At 40.0% G+C, this 20125-nt stretch overlaps 1 protein-coding gene across 11 annotated transcripts in view; it reads left to right on the top strand.

The window, feature by feature from the left end:
* The window catches only part of LOC140476474 (spectrin beta chain, non-erythrocytic 1-like), a 330291-nt gene that overhangs the window by 208371 nt on the left and 101795 nt on the right, over window positions 1–20125 (top strand). For all 11 annotated transcript variants that reach the window (XM_072569156.1, XM_072569161.1, XM_072569154.1 and 8 more), the window contains 8 exons: window positions 2660–2775; window positions 3727–3839; window positions 5436–5623; window positions 9758–9875; window positions 11347–11505; window positions 15042–15344; window positions 16211–16361; window positions 18544–19414. In XM_072569156.1, coding sequence (XP_072425257.1) covers window positions 2660–2775; window positions 3727–3839; window positions 5436–5623; window positions 9758–9875; window positions 11347–11505; window positions 15042–15344; window positions 16211–16361; window positions 18544–19414 — 2019 coding nt within the window. The remainder of the gene's footprint in view (window positions 1–2659; window positions 2776–3726; window positions 3840–5435; window positions 5624–9757; window positions 9876–11346; window positions 11506–15041; window positions 15345–16210; window positions 16362–18543; window positions 19415–20125) is intronic.

Consider the following 20125-nt stretch of genomic DNA (forward strand, 5'->3'; position numbering starts at 1 on the left):
CCTCATCTCACCTTTAAGGCACCTCTGCAGGAGTTCTTCATGGTGCTATCTTAGGCCCAACTATCATCAGTTGCATCATAAATGACCTTCCTTCCTACATAAGGTCGGAAGTGGGGATGTTCGCTGATGATTGCACAATGTTCAGCACCATTTGCGACTGCTCAGATACTAAAGCAGTCCATATTTAAATGCAACAAGATCTGGACAATTTCCAGGCCTGGGCTGACAAATGATAAGTAGCATCCACACCACATAAATACCAGATAATGACCATCTCCAATAAGAGACAATACAACCATGTCTCCTTGACATACAGTGGTGTTATCCCTAACTGAATTATCCTTGTGGTTACCATTGACCGGAAGCTCTACTGGACTAGCCACATAAATACAGTGGCTACAAGAGCAGGTCAGATGCTAGGAATACTGCAGTGAGCAACTCATGTCCTGACTCCCCAGAGCCTATCTACCATCTACAAGGTGTCAGGAGTATGATGGAATACTGTCCACTTGACTAGGCGAGTACAACTCTAACAACATTCAAGAAGCTTGACACCATCCAGGACCAAGCAGCCCACTTGATTGGCACTACGTCTACAAGCATCCACTCCCTCTACCACTGATGCTCAGTCGCCACGTATGTACTATCTACACTATGCACTGCAGAAATTCACCATTGATCTTTAGCACATTCCAAACCATGACCACTTCCATCTAGAAGGACAAGGGTAGCAGATACATGGAAATACCCCCTTCTGCAAGTTCCACTCCAAGCCACTTACCATCCTGACTTGGAAATATATTGCCATCCCTTCACTGTCACTGGGTTGAAATTCTGGAATTCCCTTTCTAAGGGCACCATCGGTAAACCTGTATTACGTGGACTGCAACAGTTCAGGAAGGGCAGCTGGAAATGGGCAATAAATGCTGACCAGCTAGCAATGCCCATGCCCCATGAATGAATAAAAGAAGTACAGCACAGAAACAGGCCTTTCAGCACGCCATGTCTGTGCCAACTGTGATGGTTCTAAACTAATCGCATCTGCCTGCACATGGTCTGTATCTCTCTATTCCCTGCCCGTCTAAATGCCTCGTAAACTTTACTAATATATTTGCTTTTACCATGTCCTTTGATAGCATATTCCAGGCATTTACCAACTTTTTCTCACACATCTCCCTTAATTTTTTCCCCTCACATATTAAACCTATGCTCCCTAGTATTTGACATTTCTACCCTGGGAAATAGACTCTGACTAGGCACCCTATCCATGCTTCTTATACTTTTACATACTTATCTCAGATCAGCCCCCAGCTTCTGTCAACCTAGTGAAAAAGGTCCAAGATTATCCAAGTTCTGTTTGTAGTTAATATGCTTCAATCCAGGCACCATCCTGGTAAACCTCCTTTTCACCTTCTTCAAAGACTCCACATCCTTCCTATTACGTGCAACCAGAAATTGAACACAATACTCCAAAAGTGGCCTAAATAAATTCTTATACAGCTGCAACCTGACTTGTAAAACCAAAAATCTTCTACAATAAAGATGCTATGCTTGGATAAAGAAGGTGAAGTAAATGTGATGGTATTGGTATTGTGTTGCCATAGTTTTAGCGGACTTTAGGGCTGCTCTCGCATTAGAGAGAGAGAGAGAGAGAGATGACTGGTGGCGATTTAACCTGAGGGTCACTATACCTCAAGAGACGTTGAGAGGAGAGTCCTTAATGGTAACCTCAGCCAGTGCGGCAATTGAACCCAGACGGTCACACCGTAAACATAATATAATGAACATTAAAGTAATATGCATGAATTTTTCAGAGGATGTTCTGTAACACATCTCATGGTAAATCTGTTGTAAATCTGCTGAAACAGACTAAATAGTTACCCCTGATCACCAAGTTGCAGAATTTAAAATATCTCTTTTAGTCATCTTTGCTCCAGAAGAGGTAAACCTAGTATCTCAAATCTCCTCATAAATAGTTTCTGCCTGGTGACTCCATCTTTTAACTCTCACATTGTTTTATTTTCTCTATATAATTGTTTAGCTGAGGTCTAGCCAGTGCCTGGTACATATTTATCATAATCTCTTTATTCATGTAACACTGTGTCTGTTTGTCAAACCAAAAGTACTATTGCTCTTTCTTTATATATCTTTATCTACTGGCCCTGAATAATTTTGTTTTGCTAAAGTGCCATTGGAAATGTGCTGCAAAGCTTGATGATCTTGGCTGGGGTGAAACATCTACAAATTTGTGAAATCCTTGTGCTGAATTTTTATTTATTTCTTTTATGGACCAAACCAAACAGTTCCTATTTCACACTTGAACGTTTTCTAATCCTGCCTATTTTCATGTAGTTTTCGATCAACCTGGGTACATAAATCCATTTACAATTGGGTACTTCTATTAATGACTATTTGTAATAATGCACATGATTGTCATTTTATTTGAATGAGCTTTTTTGATAATACCTGGTAAAGAAGGCTGCCATTGAACATTTTTCGGTTTGTAATGTTCAATGAGAATACCTATTCTGGCAAAAAAAATCTGAATTCTAAAATTATGTTGTATTTTATCATGTAGTTTGAGCATTCAGCACGCTATTCAACATTGAGAAGTGTATGGTGAATCAGACGTATTTAAAACATGCCTGTTTTTCCTCAGGCCTGATCTGGTTGATTTTAATAAATTGAAGCAGTCTAATGCCACGTACAACTTACAACAGGCCTTTAACATTGCCGAACAACAGCTAGGTGTAACCAAGTTGCTTGATCCTGAGGGTAAGTTACAGCAAGAGGTTTTTACATCTTCGGAGGGTTGGTGTAAACTTGTTGCGCTGAAGGGCATGTTTCCATACTCTAGGGAATCTAATCTAATTACATATATACATATAAAGTATTTAAAGTGTATTTAGTTATGTGTTTCTGTAAATAGAAGAATAATGATCCAGTTCAGTGTTCCCAACATTAAGTATACACAAAGAGGGAGTTCTGTGTAGATGTCCAATTCTCTGACCCCCATTCTCTTTCATGCACCATCACAGATAAGAGTGAGTGAATGGCCTCCTTCTACATTTGTGTCATTCAAATTTTGTATTAGCTTTGAATTTGGATGACTGTAAAATTGACCAACATTCCCACTGTGTGTCATTTACCATAATGTGTATACCCAACCATTTTGTCTGACACTCATGACAATGTTTGATTGTTAAAGATAGAACCTTATAGTCTTCAATCACATGATGATTTCCTTCTATAGCTGAGACGCAATTCTTACTAATTCGATCCCAAGTCTAAAGTATGAAATTAAACATTAATACTTATCTTGATGATGTTTATTTGCAGAAAGCAGTGCTTTACATGTCTGCTTTCTAACTACCAACCCTGTGTCTCAGCAGTCTCTCTTTGTACATACTCTGGATATTTTATTAAGCCCTTCACTTATGAATGTTAATATGATTAACACATCAAAACAGATTCATAAGTTGTCATTCGGATTGACCTCCTTTTGCCACCAACCATTAAAACAAAAAGATTTATTTAATATATTTCATGCTGTAGTCTTTGTCTCTGAATATTGTTCAACCAGTTCAGATTAAAAGTTTTTAAAAATGACTTAGTGCAGATTGTGCCAGGTGTGATGATCAAAGTGAATGTTTTCCTTTTCTGCATAAAGCATGATGCCTGATCAAGAAATAATTGGTGTTTATTCTCATGTACTCCATTTCACAGATGTTTATACGGAGAATCCAGATGAGAAGTCAATCATTACCTACGTGGTAGCATTTTACCATTACTTCTCTAAGATGAAAGCATTGGCAGTGGAGGGAAAAAGAATTGGAAAGGTTTGTGTGAAATAGAATTATTTGTAGAAATAATCAGTAAATCCATTTACACTAATGCAACATCACTGCAAATGTGAGTGAGAAGATTGAACCCACCCTAGCTAGGAGATACCTCTGTGAGTTGCCATTTCTGCTTTAAAAGGGAAATTATTTCATTTACATAGAGCATCTAGAGGGACTGGAATTGTACGATGTAGAGCAGAGTTTATGGAGAAATTTTGTGGAGGTGAACAAAATTACGAAGGTCATGTTTAGAGACCTGTTTCACTAGCAGAAGAATTAGTAACCAGAGGGCATGGATTTAATGTAATTGATTAAAAATCAGCGGAAAGATGAGTTTGTTTTTGAATTCTGGTGATCTGGAATGTAATGCCTTAAAATGGAATAGATTAAACAGGAACATTCGATAGAGGATCAGATATGTATTTGTAAATGCAATATTTGCAGGGAAGTGGGGAAAGAGCCAAAGTGTGTGATCAGGGGAATAAATGTTTCAAACAGTTGATACATGCACAGTTGGCAAAATGAGCTCATGTGTTGTCGTATTCCCCGAGTCATTTTATGTTAAGATAACACACAAGTTTTAAGATTAGTTGTAATAGATAGTAATCAGTTTTTGTCCTCACAATTATGTGAATAATTATAAATAAATGAGATTTGTAAAGTTCTAAGCCTGAACTCAATCACAAACTCTGGTTGTGTTCACTAGAATTTGAAAGGCTAAGGGTGATTTAATCAAAGCTTTCAAGATAGTAAGGGAAACAGAGTGATGGAGGTGATTGTTCTTATTTGTGCTGATTGAGGAGTATGGAATATTGCACATAGTCTAAAAATTAGAGCTATACCTATTGAGAGGGAAATGTGAAAACTTTTCCATATAGCAGCATGGTAGAAGTTTATAACACTCTTCTGCTTACAGTAATTGATGCTCGATCAATTGTTAACTTTAAATCTTAAATTGGTAGGTTTTGGTTATCTAAAGATACTAAAGGATTTGGGCAAAGATAAGTGTGTGGAGTTCGATCATAGATCAGCAACGATCTCATTGAAGGGCAGAATTAGCTTGGAGGACTAAATGGCCTAGTCAACGTTTAACAACTGCACTCCAAATCCCTCTGTTCCACCAAGTAATTACTCCTGTAAGGTGAAAGCAACAGCCGTGGAGGGGGAAAAGATTGGAAAGGTTCAAATCATTTGAAAGAATACGCATCGTTGCAATACTGTGGAAATTTTGAACTTGTTATTTTCTTCTCCAAACCACCTGCATTCCCCCCCAAAATTTGAACAATACCAGTGAAGCTTATATAGTTGACACAGCCTCTTTCATTTCTGGTTAACCCAGGGTTATTAGGACAATGCAACCAACTTATTGTCGGCTCAAGGCTTGTGAAGTCTGTAATTTATTTTTCTGTGTACTGTTGCTCACTTTTATTTATCTTGTATCTCAATTGTGGAAAATTTGGCATTTTCCATGATTAAGAAAGTGTAGGACAAATCAGCATCCAACAGTCAGCAATATCTTTGTCTAATCTGATTAAACTGAAAGAATGTTATGAGAGCTTGACATGTCCTACAGTGTGCTATATATTTGTGCAGGTGTTGGACAATGCAATTGAAACGCAGAAAATGATCGACAAATATGAACAACTAGCATCTGACTTGCTAATCTGGATTGAGCAAACCATCATTGTCCTCAACAGTCGCAAGTTTGCCAACTCATTGGCTGGAGTGCAACAACAGCTACAGGCCTTCAACACTTACCGCACAGTAGAAAAACCTTCCAAGTAAGTTGCAGAAGCAGAGCTGCTGTGTGCTTCAGCATCTGCTTACAGCATTTTAAATGTTTTCTGTTGCTTATGTTTATAGTCCAGTGGAATTACTCAATGCTTATTAATTGCACATTCTCCCCGTGTCCTCTGGGTGCTCTGGTTTCCCCCCACAATCCAAAGATGTGCAGGTTAGGTGAAATGGCCAAGCTAAATTGCCCATAGTGTTAGGTGCATTAGTCAGGGATAAATATAGGGTAGGGGAATGGGTCTGGGTGGGTTACTCTTCGGAGGGTCCCGGTGGACTTGTGCCAAAGGACCTGTTTCCACGCTGGAGGGAATCTGATCTAATTGCACCAAGGCCATTGGTGATAACAGATGAAGCAGATTGGAATAGAAGTCTCTCCATTAAAATTGTACAAAAGTGTTATCAGGATGGTACTGTTGGTCTTCAGAAGGCCATTTTGGACCAGTTAGATTCCCACTAGTGCACGGTACATAGGTAAAAGATGCTCTTTTGGAAACCTCTGCAAAAATAATCTGCTTTCAAAAGCAGAAAGCGCCTGTCACATCAACATTATTTAGAGGGATCATCAGTTACTTTTTCAGTTTGGCTGTTGCCACAATTCTACAAGTTTGTGTTGCTTCTACAGTAGTTTCAAGTTTTCAAAAGGAGTGCTGTGTGTGGTTTGGTGTGGTGAGCATTCAGGGTCTTTTGTCTTTCCAGCAGAGCTAAGATGCAAGAATGAAGTAAAGGTGTGAATTTTGAGTGAGTGGTGATTATGCCCACTTGGCACACTAGCCTCATTCCTGAAGAAGGGCTTATGCCCGAAACGTCGATTCTCCTGCTCCTCGGTTGCTGCCTGGCCTGCTGTGTTTTTCCAGCACCACATTTTTCAACAATGGTTCAGAGTGTGAGGCTAATAGCACAGCCATTTCAAAGACATAATCATTGACCTTGACTACTTATTAGATCATGAGGGCGGCACCGTGGCTCAGTAGTTAGCACTGCTGCCTCACAGCACCAGGATACCAGGTTCGATTGCCTGTGTGGAGTTTGCACATTCTCCCCGTGTCTGTGTGGGTTTCCTCCGGGTGCTCCGGTTTCCTCCCAAGATGTGCAAGTCAAGTGAATTGGCCATTCTAAATTGCCCATAGTGTTAGGTGCATTAGTCAGAGGGGAAACGGGTCTAGGTGGGTTACTCTTCGGAGGGTCGGTGTGGACTGGTTGGGCCTAAGGGCCTGCTTCCACACTGATGGGAATCTAATCTAATTACAGCATGTCACCCAGCCCTCTGGGCTTGACCGCTGACATTGAACTCCGGTGCCTTCTGAGTGTGTGGCCTCCATATGAACATAAGACAGCTCCCTTTCTTTCACTCTCCTTTGCCAAGGTCTCTAGTTCAACCCAAATATCTTGGAGCCTGCGCAGTGCTATTATTCACTATTTCCCAGAACAGATTCATTTCCAGACTGCTGCCAATATCTGCAGTAGCCACAATGCATCTCCCCTTTAAGCAGTGCAGGCTGGCTTTAACTGGTGCCAGCCACCCGTGGTTCCTTTCTGTGTTGGCATCCAGCCAATTAACAGCACGTGGCTGTTTAGTGAAATCATTGATGAGATCAGGCAGACTGAAGTCTGTGTTGCAATTAGTGGCCGTGAATTCATTGTGATTCTCGATCAATTGCAACCAGATTAGGCCCTCATTACATTCTTTTGTATAGAACATGAAAAATGTCTTTTTGCCTTTAAATAAATTTACCAGATCCATATGTAAATCAAGATATGATTAGGCTTTGTTACGAAGGAGGGCAAATGTCCGAAGGAAGCATAAGAGTCAGAATGTGCTGTAAAAATTGTGCAGTTCTTATAATCCCGTCTGGTCAATTCATTTCCGTAGTGAAAGGCAAGGGTCTGTTTCCATGCTATGTATCTCTATGACTCTATGACTCTAAATCTGATTGATATAAGACTCCATCTCTCACTATGTCATGGACTCAATGGAACATAGACAATAAGAAGCAAGGGGAAGGTCTTTCGGCCCCTCAAACCTGCCCTTCCATTCAACCAGAATGGGGTTGATCTTCCAGCTGAGCATCATCACCCTGCACTGTCCCTTATCCCTTTGAAAATATTTTATCTAGAAATCCCTGGGTCTCTGTCTTGAACATACTCAATGAGTGGAGATTTTAAAAGGCTCTTGGCTATTAGAGTGAAGAAATTCCTCCTCATCTCTGTCTAAAACTTAGAAACTTATGCTGTCAAGGTAACCATGGATAAAGTGTGGCATGGTGAATGGGCAGCTCAGTGGTTAGCACTGCTACCTCATGGAGTTAGTATCTGGATTTGATTCCAGCCTGGGGTGACTCTGTAGGGTCTGCACGTTCTCCTCTTGTCTGCGTAGGATTTCAATCGGGTGCTCCAGTTTCCTCCCATGGTTGGGGCTTAGGAGGCTGAGAGGTGACATTATGGAAGTTTATAAAATCATAAGGAGCATAAGTGAGGTGAATAGCTAAGGCTTTTTCCCTAAGGTGGGGGAGTTCAAAACTAGGGGGCATAACTTTAAGGTGAGAGGAGAAAGATTTATAAAGGACATGAGGGGCACCTTTTTCCCACAGTGAGTGGTTTTTTACACGTGTGGAATGAACTGCCAGAGGAAGAAGCGGTGGATATGTGTACAGTTACAATGTTTAAAGCACATTTGGATAAGTACATGAATGTGAAAGATTTGGAGGTATGTGGGCCAAATGCAAGCAGCTGGGATGAGTGTAGTTTGGCAACATGACATAATCTAGTTGGAGCAAAGTGTTTGTTTCCATGCTGTATGATTTTCCTTCTCTAAAGATGTGGGGATCAGGTGGATTAACCATAGTAAATTGTGTGTATTGTCCAAGAGTGTGCAGGCTAGGTGGATTAGCCATTGTAAATGCAGGGTTACGGGGATAGAATGGGGGGTTGAGTTGGGTCTGGGTGGGATGCTCTTTGGAGGGTCAGTGCAGACCTGGTGGGCTGAATGGCCTCTTTCTGCACTCTAGGGATTCTATGATTCTAAATGCTGTGTTGCCAGTGTCTCCACTATCCAAGAGCAAAATATTGTAATATCAGCTGAATGGTTAATTTCAGGCCACTAGCTCTACTCTTTTGCCTGGCATAATAAATACACGTTTTATTCCTGTTGATTTGGAAATTGTTAATGCCAACTTAATGTAGCTGACAATGGAATTGTGAAGAACTTTTATAATGGAGGGGACCCTGTCTCCACCCTCCCTCCCCCCAAGCAGAAATTGAATCATGCCGATTGATACGTTGTTGATGCCTCTGCCTTTCAACACCCATCCTTGTCTGTTCCAACTGCATTCATCTCACTCATACTTGCTGGCAACAACAGCTGTCATTGTGATAGCTGGTCAATTGTTTTGCCTGCCACTGCGTAGTTTCCTACACGTACTGATTTGGGACTTCCAGCCAGAAATCAAATCTTTCAGAGTTTGAGAAACAGGCAAAAAATCTTCCCCAACACTGTCCCCTTCAGTTGGCACAGGTGATTACATCCAACATTTTGCACTTACCTCTGGCATCCTCCCTGTCCTTCTGTGCGGTGCCATTGTGCAGACGACTTGAAAATCAGCCAAGAGCCTCCCTGTCAGTGCAGTGCTGTATAATCAGCTTCTCTCTATGACCAGGTAAAGGTTATGAACCAGTTAAATGTCAAACTATGTTTGTTTTGCATTCCAGCACGATTGGATAAACCAACGCAGCAGAAGCCCTTTCAAATGGCTTATACACTTTTAATCAGGATTTTGTTTCTCTATGCAATGCTGAAGGTGGAGTGCATTCTGTAGAAGACCCAAGATTTAAGGCATACAAATACCCACATAAAGCTTGAACTGCTTGATCACTTTGGTGCCTAAAATAGACTTTAACAATAACAAAACTTAAGCAGCAGAACTGCACAGCATTGCTTTGGCATCTTTGCTGAAAGGACGAATGAAATGTTTTCTCAAATTGTCATGGCTCTTTTCTCTGCATGAACACTAAGGTCTAATTTCCAGTGCACAGTTTCAGAACTGTTGTAGCATTGCTTTTTGGTTTTAATGTATTCTTTCTTTTGAATTTTATCAAAAATGACGAAAGCTGCCATCCTTCAACAGGTTCCAGGAGAAAGGTAATCTCGAGGTGCTACTGTTCTCCATCCAGAGCAGGATGAGGGCAAACAATCAGAAAGTGTATACACCGCATGAAGGGAAGCTCATCTCCGATATTAACAGGGTAAGAGCTTCCTGCATTCACCATTTTCACCAGTCTGTTTGAGAATGCAGAACAACCCAAACGTCTTTAAACTTTTTAATTGTGATTGAATTTAACCCTCAGATAAGGGAGATTTACAGAGGCATTCTAATAGAGCAGCTGGTGATTGGAATCCAATTAAACAAGTATACTGGGGAGAGTTTGTAGGTATAAAGGGTACATCAGAGTTCTATTTGTCATTTGCAAATAAATTCATCAGATCAACTGTCCCACGCAAACATTCAGTTTTAGGTTCCATATATAGGTAAACAAATTTTGATTGTTATTTAACTTGTGTTAAAAAGTTCCCTTTTTCAAAATGATACTTCAGTAGGTATGTTGTGCAGAGTGAACTCACTTGTATATTCATTCTGAAAATGTTCATTTCAATAGTGGACTTGGTATATTTTCACCCATTTTGCTTGCTTCTTCCTGTTGAACAGAGTTTGCCTTTCTGATATTCCTTGCAGATGTCTCTAAGTGCGTTGTATAAAGTAAAACACTGTCAAAAGTTGTCCCCTGTGCTTGCAGCAGAAGTGGTTAAAGATGCTTCATATCGTTCTGACAGAGCCCACATTATTTTTATTTGCTCTCAGGATGTATTGTCATTAGCAGGGCCAGCATTTATTGTCCATCCCTAATTACCCCTAATTACCCTTTCACCACAACAAGGTGAATTGTATTTCATCAGTAAGTTTTCCGAACAACTTTGCAGGACAATGCAGGCTTGTGCAGATCCACACTGGATAGTGGTTAACAGTGGGATCTTAGCTCCCTGTTTTAAAACCCCTCTCCCCAACCTGCAGACACTGAAAGCCCACATTTCTTTCCTGATAGAAATCCTGAAATCGGTAGAGGGAGAGGGCCAGACATGAGTGTGCTCTCCTAGCGTATTGGAAATGATGAGCCCTTCTTTTATGTTTGTGATCGCATTGAAAACTGAGTGCAATGAAAATGAGCATTCAATCACAATTCTAAACCTTTTTTGGATTGTTTGGATGAAAGAATCTTTTGGAGCCCTTCTCCCTCAATGTTACTTGGGTACATTGTGCACTTTGTGTCGTTTATTCCACCTTCACATAGTCTCATGTATTTGCCTTCGGCAATGGGAAGTCAATTAAATAACCAGGTTGTAAATGCCATTCAGGAGCAGCTCACAAAAATGCTTGGTCATGTCGGCAAAGCTGAGAAAATTAATCCAAGGACATGGGATTGAACCAGCAGTTCACTCAGTGTCCTGGCTCCAAGGATTCCATGACACTCTAATATCACACCAACATTTTCTTTTCTGTGAAACCAATGAAGGAGGGCAAGGACATTCACAGGGAACAAGCAATTTCAGTTCACTGAATTAAATCAGTTTCACATCAGCCAAGCAAAAATGTTTTTATTAAGTGATAGCTTATCTAACATCTCATCATTTGTGACCTTTGTATCTGGTGAATACGCTTAGGGCTGGGAACGGCTGGAGAAAGCAGAGCACGAACGTGAGTTGGCCCTGAGAAATGAACTTATCAGACAAGAGAAACTGGAGCAGCTGGCTCGCCGTTTTGACCGCAAGGCACTTATGAGAGAGACGTGGCTATGTGAGAATCAGCGGCTTGTTTCGCAGGTAACAAACCATTTCATTTAATCACAGAAAATGAGCAACAGATATACAGTGAGCCAATGGGTAAGGCAGTATTATTAGGAAGATACTGAAAGACCTTATCAATTTGCTGATGGCTCTAAGCACAGACCCCATTTATCAATGACGATTTTACAGTCTGTTCCAGTCTAAATTTGGTACAATGTCTGGGAGTTACTGAGAAATGTAATTGCGCAGAATTATACACATGTAACCATGCTTTATAGTTCCTTATTCTGTGTTTCTCACAAATTTCAAATCTGTAATTCCCCTTGGGACAGACACCATATTGTAGTGAGCAAACAATATGCCAGCGTACTAGTATGAATGCTGTTTACATGAAGGTGAAGCTCAAATGGCTACTCGTTCTAATTTCCTTTCCATCTTCGTGTGAATGCAGTTGAACTCCAAATGACATTGCATGTGATTTAAGAATGGATTTATACCATTAATTGCCTATTTTCCAATTGTACAGCTGAATATATGAGAAATCAGCATGCTGTGCCATCCATGATTAATCAATTTTATTTTTGACACAGAAATGATACTCCGGTTTAGTGGCTGATGTAAAAACATAGAAGTCTAGCTCAATATGCAACATATTCAGAAACTTACACTTGCACCATCTTTGGTCATTTTCTTATAATATAAAAGTATTTGGATAGAAAATTGTAAACATGTGATGTGTGTAAAATATCTATAATGTGATACATGATTTTTGAAATGGTATTTTGTTGCCTATGGAGTAGACATGTTGTTATACTTAGTGTAGATAATTGTATGAAATCCTTTCTGGTTTATTATCAAGTGTAGTTGATAATATTTTCAAAGGGTAATTTGGAACTTTATTATTTTCAGGAACTATATTGTTAATGTCTACTATTTGTTTTGTAATCATTTCCTAGAACCAACTCAACTTGCTTCCTCTTGTTATGCATCCTTAACTACAGAAATGACACATACAATGGTGAACATGCCACTTTGAAAATGGAATAAGTTTATGTATGCACCAAAATGTGCAGCTCTGCCCTGCGTAACCTGTCATCATAAAACCAAAGGGGAGTGTAGCAGGAATCCATGGTAGTTTTATCACCAGACATTATGTTTAAGCTGTGACATTCTTATGAATGCTCACTTGAAGATCTTGCCTGTGTTCTGGTGACTCATTCGCTCAGCTAATTGGGTAGCTAGAATGAGCTTCTGAATAGGCTCAACAACACAAGTTTAATTACCATTCAACTGGAGACCTGCCTCCATGCCCTGTCCCCAAGACTGAAAGGCACTGGCCAATGACATGACAAAAGCTATCAAGGAAAATGGCTCAGAATGAAGCATGAGCAGAGAATGAGCCAAGACCTTCCTTTGGGCAGACTACACATGTTCTGTCCCTACCCATCTGACTATACCTCAAAGATGGCAAGAAACGTTTTTTGCAGTGTTACACAGTGAAACTGCTTGGAATAGTTATCAGTGGTCCTCAGTATTATCTTAAAGTTATTAATTTTGTAGCATTGGCATAGATATAAGTGAATGTTTTCAATATTGAAGTTTATTTTCAAAGATGTATTCAACATAATGTCACAATCTTATGTCTTTGACTCTTTGCCATCACCCAGAGACTTTTTTCACAAAAAAATATTATTTTGTAGCAGCAATTCAGGATGGTGAAGGCAAAGTATTAATAAAGTTCTTTGTCAGTTTTACTTGAGTAGTGTACTGCATTGAATCAGTAGATAGTTTATTAGAATCCATGAATTTGGCTGGCCCCTCAGATATACATTCCTTGTTTAAGTTGAATGTTACAACTAAAGGACTGGATCTTGCTGGATGACGGCCTCTTGTAGAGTTTTAGTGCGACTGTTTCCTGTAGCCTTTAGCTCAAAATATTTTTCCAGCACATCTTGTTGGAATGCAAGTTGATAGCAACACCATCCAGGGCCTTAGTGAACATTGGAATTGGCATATCTCTGTAACCAGTGCAGCTTATGAATTGAGAATTATAGCGTCCCTACAATGTGGAAGCAGGCCATTCAGTGCAGACCCAACCCCCCCACCCTATAACCCTACATTTCCCATGGCTAATTCACCCAACCTATACATTCCTAGACACTATGTGCCAGTCTACCTAATCTGCACATGCGTGGACTGTGGGAGGAAACCAGAGCACCCAGAGAAAACCCACACAGACAGGGGGAGAATGTGCAAACTCCACACAGAATGTTGCCTGAGGCTGGAATCGAACCTGGTGCTGTGAGGCAGCAGTGCTAACCACTGAGCCACCATGCCACCCCAGTGAGAAAGGAATAGAGGAATGCCTGAGAAGGTGGATGAATTACAGTAAAATCAGCTAAAAAATAAAGGGAAGGAAAGAAATATTTAGATTAAGGGAGTGAAAAAAGGTAAAGAAAATTGAAGAAACAAAATTAAAAATATAATTTGATGTATTTAAAATCTCTATAAACAATTGACTGCATGCAGGAATGACATTGAGCATTTTAAATTGTTCCCTTTCAAAGCCAGAATAGTTGCATTAGCAGTTATCATGTTGATGAGGTGATTTGTTACATTTCAGGATTGCTGTTCTGTTAGGAGTTTAACGGGTAATGTGAAAGTTCATCAAGATTTAGCATTAACAGTGAGGTTAAGGGCAGGGTGCAATTGGTGACAAGAAAGTAGCAGAGTGGCGTAAATCTGCTGGCAAGTTTTGGAGATTTGTGATTCAGCTGTTGTATCTCAATCTGGTGAATTTGGTCAATTTGCACATTAATAATAATGCATTGCTAAATCACAATTATTTTACCAGCAAGATCCAGACTATTGTACTTCCAAAGCACATAAACATCATTGCAAGATAGAAATTATTTCAGGTTCCAAATACCACTGCACACATTCTAATGCAACTATCTACTGGTGGTTATGTTGTCTGAATAAACAGTGTGTATCTGGATCTTGGGATTCAGAGCTGATGATGACATTTCAATGTTAAATTGCATTGGTCAGCTCGCTTTCACCTTCCCGCCACAGAATCTGTTCAGTCAGACACTATAGCCAACATAAAAGTGCTTGGTGTTTATTTTTGCTGCATTGCATTGGATGAAGTGCTATTTGCATTTTGTTGATAATGCAGGCTTGAAAACAACATGTGAAGTCATATAACATTATAGGATGATGTTCTGCTGTGGCCTTCTTTGTGTTTACTTTTCATCCTGAGTTATTTTCTGATCCATTTTACTACTTCCTGTGGCTGTCTCAGTGTGCTGATGTTTCTGGCTTCTGATGCAGTGTTCTTGCATGTTACTGTAAATTGAGAACAACATATAGTTTATGGATGCTTCGGTATCTTGTCATTTTACAAAAAGTGCCAAGCATGTTTACATTGACATTGATTTGGCCTGACAAGTGGCAAAGTTGACGTACAAGTTTGCTGTTTCCCTTTCATTCAGTCGTAGGGGTAAAACTTATCACTGAGTAGTTCTAGTTTCTGAAGTATTTATCATTTAATTTGTACCATTTGACCACAGGATAATTTTGGATATGATCTGTCTGCTGTGGAAGCAGCTATGAAGAAGCATGAAGCAATCGAGGCTGATATTGCTGCTTATGAGGAACGTGTGCAGACCCTTGTGGATGTGTCACTGGAACTGGAGGCTGAAAATTACCATGATATTAAACGTATTAATGCCAGAAAGGACAACATCATGCGGCTGTGGGAGTACCTGTTGGAGCTGCTTAATGCGAGGCGGGCAAGACTGGAGATGAACTTGGCCCTTCAGAAGATTTTCCAGGAGATGCTTCATATCATTGATTGGATGGATGAAATGAAAGTAGGTGCTACGATGAGATCTTTTTGGGTACATATCATGTACTCGTGTGTTGATATTCTTGTACTAATGGGGCAAAGGCAATGAATGATTATTTGGACCTTCCAATATCATCAATTCTACTTCGGAAAAATAAAATTGCAGCATAATTGATAGACCACTTTGATGGTTTGTTTTCAGATTTTCTTTCTAGATTTGGCAATTTTACAAGTTTCATACAATAGTAGAACTGCCATTACCGTTTCAGTTTTGTCAGCTAACCCAGTTTCCACCACTCTCTAGCTTTGTGTTGGGGAATTAATGGGCAGAATAAAGCCATTATTAATGATTATTTGCCGCTAATCTTATTTTCAGCAGTAAATAAAGGTTGAGTTTCATCATGCTCTGCGGAATGTGATTTAAATTTTTCATCCCATTTCTTATTGAATAAAATAAGTCGGTTTCATTATAAAAAGCTTGTTGATCTCGTGTAATAAATCCAAGGGTATCCTGTTTTCTAAATAGAAGTATCGTACCATGTAAAGTACTATTTAGGGAAATTTGCGTGTATGGTACCTGAATTTTACCTGGCCTTTAATCAAGTGTAACATATGTATAATATTTAGTCCTAGTTAAAGTTTTCAAGGGGACCACTTGATTCCTAAAACCAAATAGTTTCCCAGCTCATCACGGTTAGCATTACACTGGAAATATTGGCTGGCATTTGTGTCATTTTAAAAACATTTACCTCATGAGGTTCACTTTCTGATTCATGAGTGTGTAACTTACTAAACTTAGAAACAATGGCATTTTGATTTATTATGGTGTGTGTGTTTGTGTTTTTTAAATCATACTTATTTTAGAAAGCTAATACTTCCCTTTCTTTTCAGGTACGACTGCTATCACAGGATTTTGGTAAACATTTAATGGGTGTGGAGGACCTGCTTCAAAAACATACACTGGTGGAAGCTGACATTGCGATTCAAGCAGATAGATTGAAGTTGGTTAATGCAGGAGCCCTCAAATTTGCTGAAGACGAAGGTACCTGTTGATGTTTCTCCTGTAATGTCCTCTACCTCGCATCCTGTTTAAGTCCTAATAAAGACCATCAGCTAATTGGCAAAAGCAACTGCAAAACTTTGATTTCTGATTTTTGTTGCTGTACCTTTTTATGGAGCCCTTCCACTATTGTATATCCCTGCATAAACACTAGATTGTATGTATGTATATGCGTTTTATAACAATTTGCATGAAACAAGGCTGCACAATTAGATAATCTGTCTTAGTGTTGTTACTTGAGGAATAAGTATTGACCACAACAGTAACACAATTCACCTTGCTTTTATTATAGTATAATGGGGATCTGCTGTGTCAACCTGACAAAGCTCACAGAATGTCCAAATCATATCTCATCCAATGATGGTACCTGTACAAATGCCTCATGAAATTCCACTGTCTTGGTATTTAGGAATAGGCTCCTTTTTTGTTTCTTCCTTGCTCTTCCACATCAGTTATACTTTGCATTTGATATTGTCCAAGAGTACATCTTTACTTAACCTATTTATCTATGTGGACTTTGAGCAGGATTGCCAATTTAGTATGCAATGTTGTCAAATTTAAGAGCATTTAAAATGCGAAGAACTGAGGGCAGGAGATTTTGTTTGACAAAACAAGATTTAGAGCCAGTCCAGACAAAAATGGAAGTCTGGTTTTGTTGCTACTTATTATGTTTGAAAATAATCTTATGTCTTTTGTCTTGAGTAATGCTGGCAATGAATTATAACTGGCGGCATGCAAAATAGATTCTCAAATTAGAATTCAGATTTTTTTTACTGTTGGTCAGAGTTGCTCATGATATGATTTGTCTATTTCTTCATTACTTTTCATATTAAATTTCTAATCTAGAGGGTGGCATCGCAGGAAAGGGGATTTGTGACAGGAAACCGAGTAGTGGTTAATGGATGTCTCTCACACCAGAGGAAGGTTACCTAGGGGTTGATGTTAGTATCCCTGCCTGTCTTGATGTATGTTAATGTCCTAGACTTGACTATGCAGGGCATAGTGTCAAATTTTGAGGATGATATGAATTTTGGGAGTGAGGTGAGCTGTGAGGAGAATCATTTTGAAATTCAAAACGAGCAGGTCAAATGGATAGACAACTTGCAGGTGAAATGTGATGTAAATAGAATGAATTAATCCATTGTGCTTGGAAGATGGGGTCAGGCAGTTGTTTTTAAAATGTGGTACAATTTTAAAGTGGCTGCAAGAACTAGCTGTACAGTTATGCAAGTGATTGAGGATGGCAAGAAGAATGCTGAATAAAGCATATGGAATGCTGGGCTTTGTAATAAAGATAATTGAACACAAAAGCAAGAGCATTGTGGTAGATATATATAAAGCGTTAGCTTGACCTCCGTTGGAGTGCTGTGTCTAGTTCTAGTCATCACACTTTTGGAAGGATGTGAAAGATTGAAGTGGGATTCATAAGAATGCTTATAAAATGTTTACTTTTGTTAAACAGATTGAAGAAATATGTCCTTCTCAGAGAAGATTGGAAGAAGGTTTGACAGACCTATTCAAAATCGTGAAAGGTCTGGACAGAGTAGATAGCCAGAAAGATCGAGTAGACTCGACATCAGTTGAAAGTGATTGGCCAAAAAGGTGAAGGTAACATGAGGGAGAAGTTTTCACACAACAGGAGACTAGGATTTGGAATATACTGCCTGAGGATGTGGTAGAGGAAAATTTCATGATAATCGATCACGATCTGAAGAGGAAATATCGATGATAGCATGTTGTAAAGACAGTGGACCGAAACCAAGTGAATTCCTTTTGCAGAGGGCTGACAATGACACGATAGGCTGAATGTCCACTCTTCTGTGCTGTACCCATTCTCTGATTCTGTGAAATGAAATCCAACATCGTACCAATTCACTCCGTGCAAGTTAGCTTAGGAACCTTATTTCCTGTACTATTTACAGCCAGATTGAATTGCCCCAAAGTCTGCTAACCAGTTCAGCAGACCTCATCAGCTAGATCTGATTGATTAATAAGCAGTTTAGTTTGAAATTGTAATATAGTGAAGGGATCGACTGATGCTGGAAAGTTATGTGCAACTCACTCATTCACATTCTCCCCTTGTTTTCTGTGAGACTAAGCATGGTTGAGCACCACAACATTCTTAATGATGCACTTAACGATTAGTTGTGAATCTCTTTTCCAGGTTACACCCCTTGTGATCCCAATGTGATCAAAGATCGTGTCAACCACCTGGAACTGTGTTACGAGGAGCTTTGTGTGTTGGCTGCTGAGCGGAAAGCTCGTCTGGAGCAGTCCCGTTGTCTTTGGAGGTTCTTCTGGGAGATGGCGGAGACTGAGGGCTGGATTCGGGAAAGAGAGCAGATCTTCTCTTCGCAGGATTACGGAAAAGATATCACCAGTATTGTGATTCTGCAAAGCAAGCATAAGGCACTGGAGGATGAGTTGGGCGGCCTCAGCACGCACCTGCAGCAAACAATTAAAGAAGGCCGAGATATGATTGCACAGAAACACTTTGCTTCACCTGAGATCAAGAAACGGATAGACGAGGTCCTTGCCATGTGGAAGGATTTGGAGGAGCTGGCTGCCTTCCGCAAGCAGAACCTTCAGGATGCACAGAACTTCTTCCAATTCCAAGTGGATGCAGACGATGTCAAAATCTGGTTGCAGGACACATATCGCATCGTGTCTTCTGATGATGTTGGTCATGATGAATTTTCCACACAGACACTGGTGAAGAAACATAGGGACCTTACAGATGAGATCATGAAGTCTGGGATAGCTATTGATGCTCTGAACAAACAGCTCCAGAGCCTTCCAGAGGAGTTCAGGAAATTGCCAGAAATAAAGGACAGACAGTGGGAGATAAAGGAGCTATATGCTGATCTCGTGGCTCTAGCTGATCTCCGGAGGCAGCGTCTACAGGACGCCCTTGCTCTCTATATAATGTTTAGTGAAGCTGATGCTTGTGAATTGTGGATGAATGAGAAGGAGAAGTGGCTGGAAGGAGTAGAGATTCCAAAGAAACTTGATGATCTGGAAGTAGTGGAGCACAGGTACAAGCCGCGAATGCAAATAATTTATTTCATTTGCTCATTCAGATTGTGCAAGGGAAGATATTATTCTCTCAAATCCCCAAGAATTTAATGATCTATTAGGAGGGCCATGATGACTGTCATGAATGGGTCAGGCAGTTTCAGTGAAGAGAAAAGGAACAGTTATGTTTAAGGTTTTTGAGCTTTCATGATTTGGAGACGCTAGTTTTGGACTGGTGTGTACAAAGTTAGAAATCACACATTCTCTCCAACCTATGGAGTTTCATCATGAAGAAATTTTATTAAATTCATTACCTCAAAGTTCCTGATGGTGTGCATTTAACTTGACTGGGAGTTGACTTTAGAGTTAAAATCATCATAGAAATCCTGCAGTGTGGAAACCAGCCATTTGGCCCAAGAAGTCCAAGGTCTAACTCACCCAGACCCATTTACTCCTGACCAAGGCACCTAACCCACGTGTCCCTGAACATTATGGGCAATTTCGCATTGCACACTCACCTAACCTGTACATCTTTGGATTGTGGGAGCAAACCAGAGCATCCAGACTATGCATTCATGGGGAGAATATGCAAACTCCACACACACAGTCATCCGAGGCTGGAATTGAACCCAGATCCCTGGTGCTGTGAGGCAGCAGTGCTAACCGCTGAGCCATCATGCTGTCCTATGTTACCACTTCCATTTCTCCCACTTTACCATATGTAAGCTTAA

This window comes from Chiloscyllium punctatum, chromosome 4 (assembly GCF_047496795.1).
Source record: "Chiloscyllium punctatum isolate Juve2018m chromosome 4, sChiPun1.3, whole genome shotgun sequence".
NCBI classification, from domain to species: domain Eukaryota; kingdom Metazoa; phylum Chordata; class Chondrichthyes; order Orectolobiformes; family Hemiscylliidae; genus Chiloscyllium; species Chiloscyllium punctatum.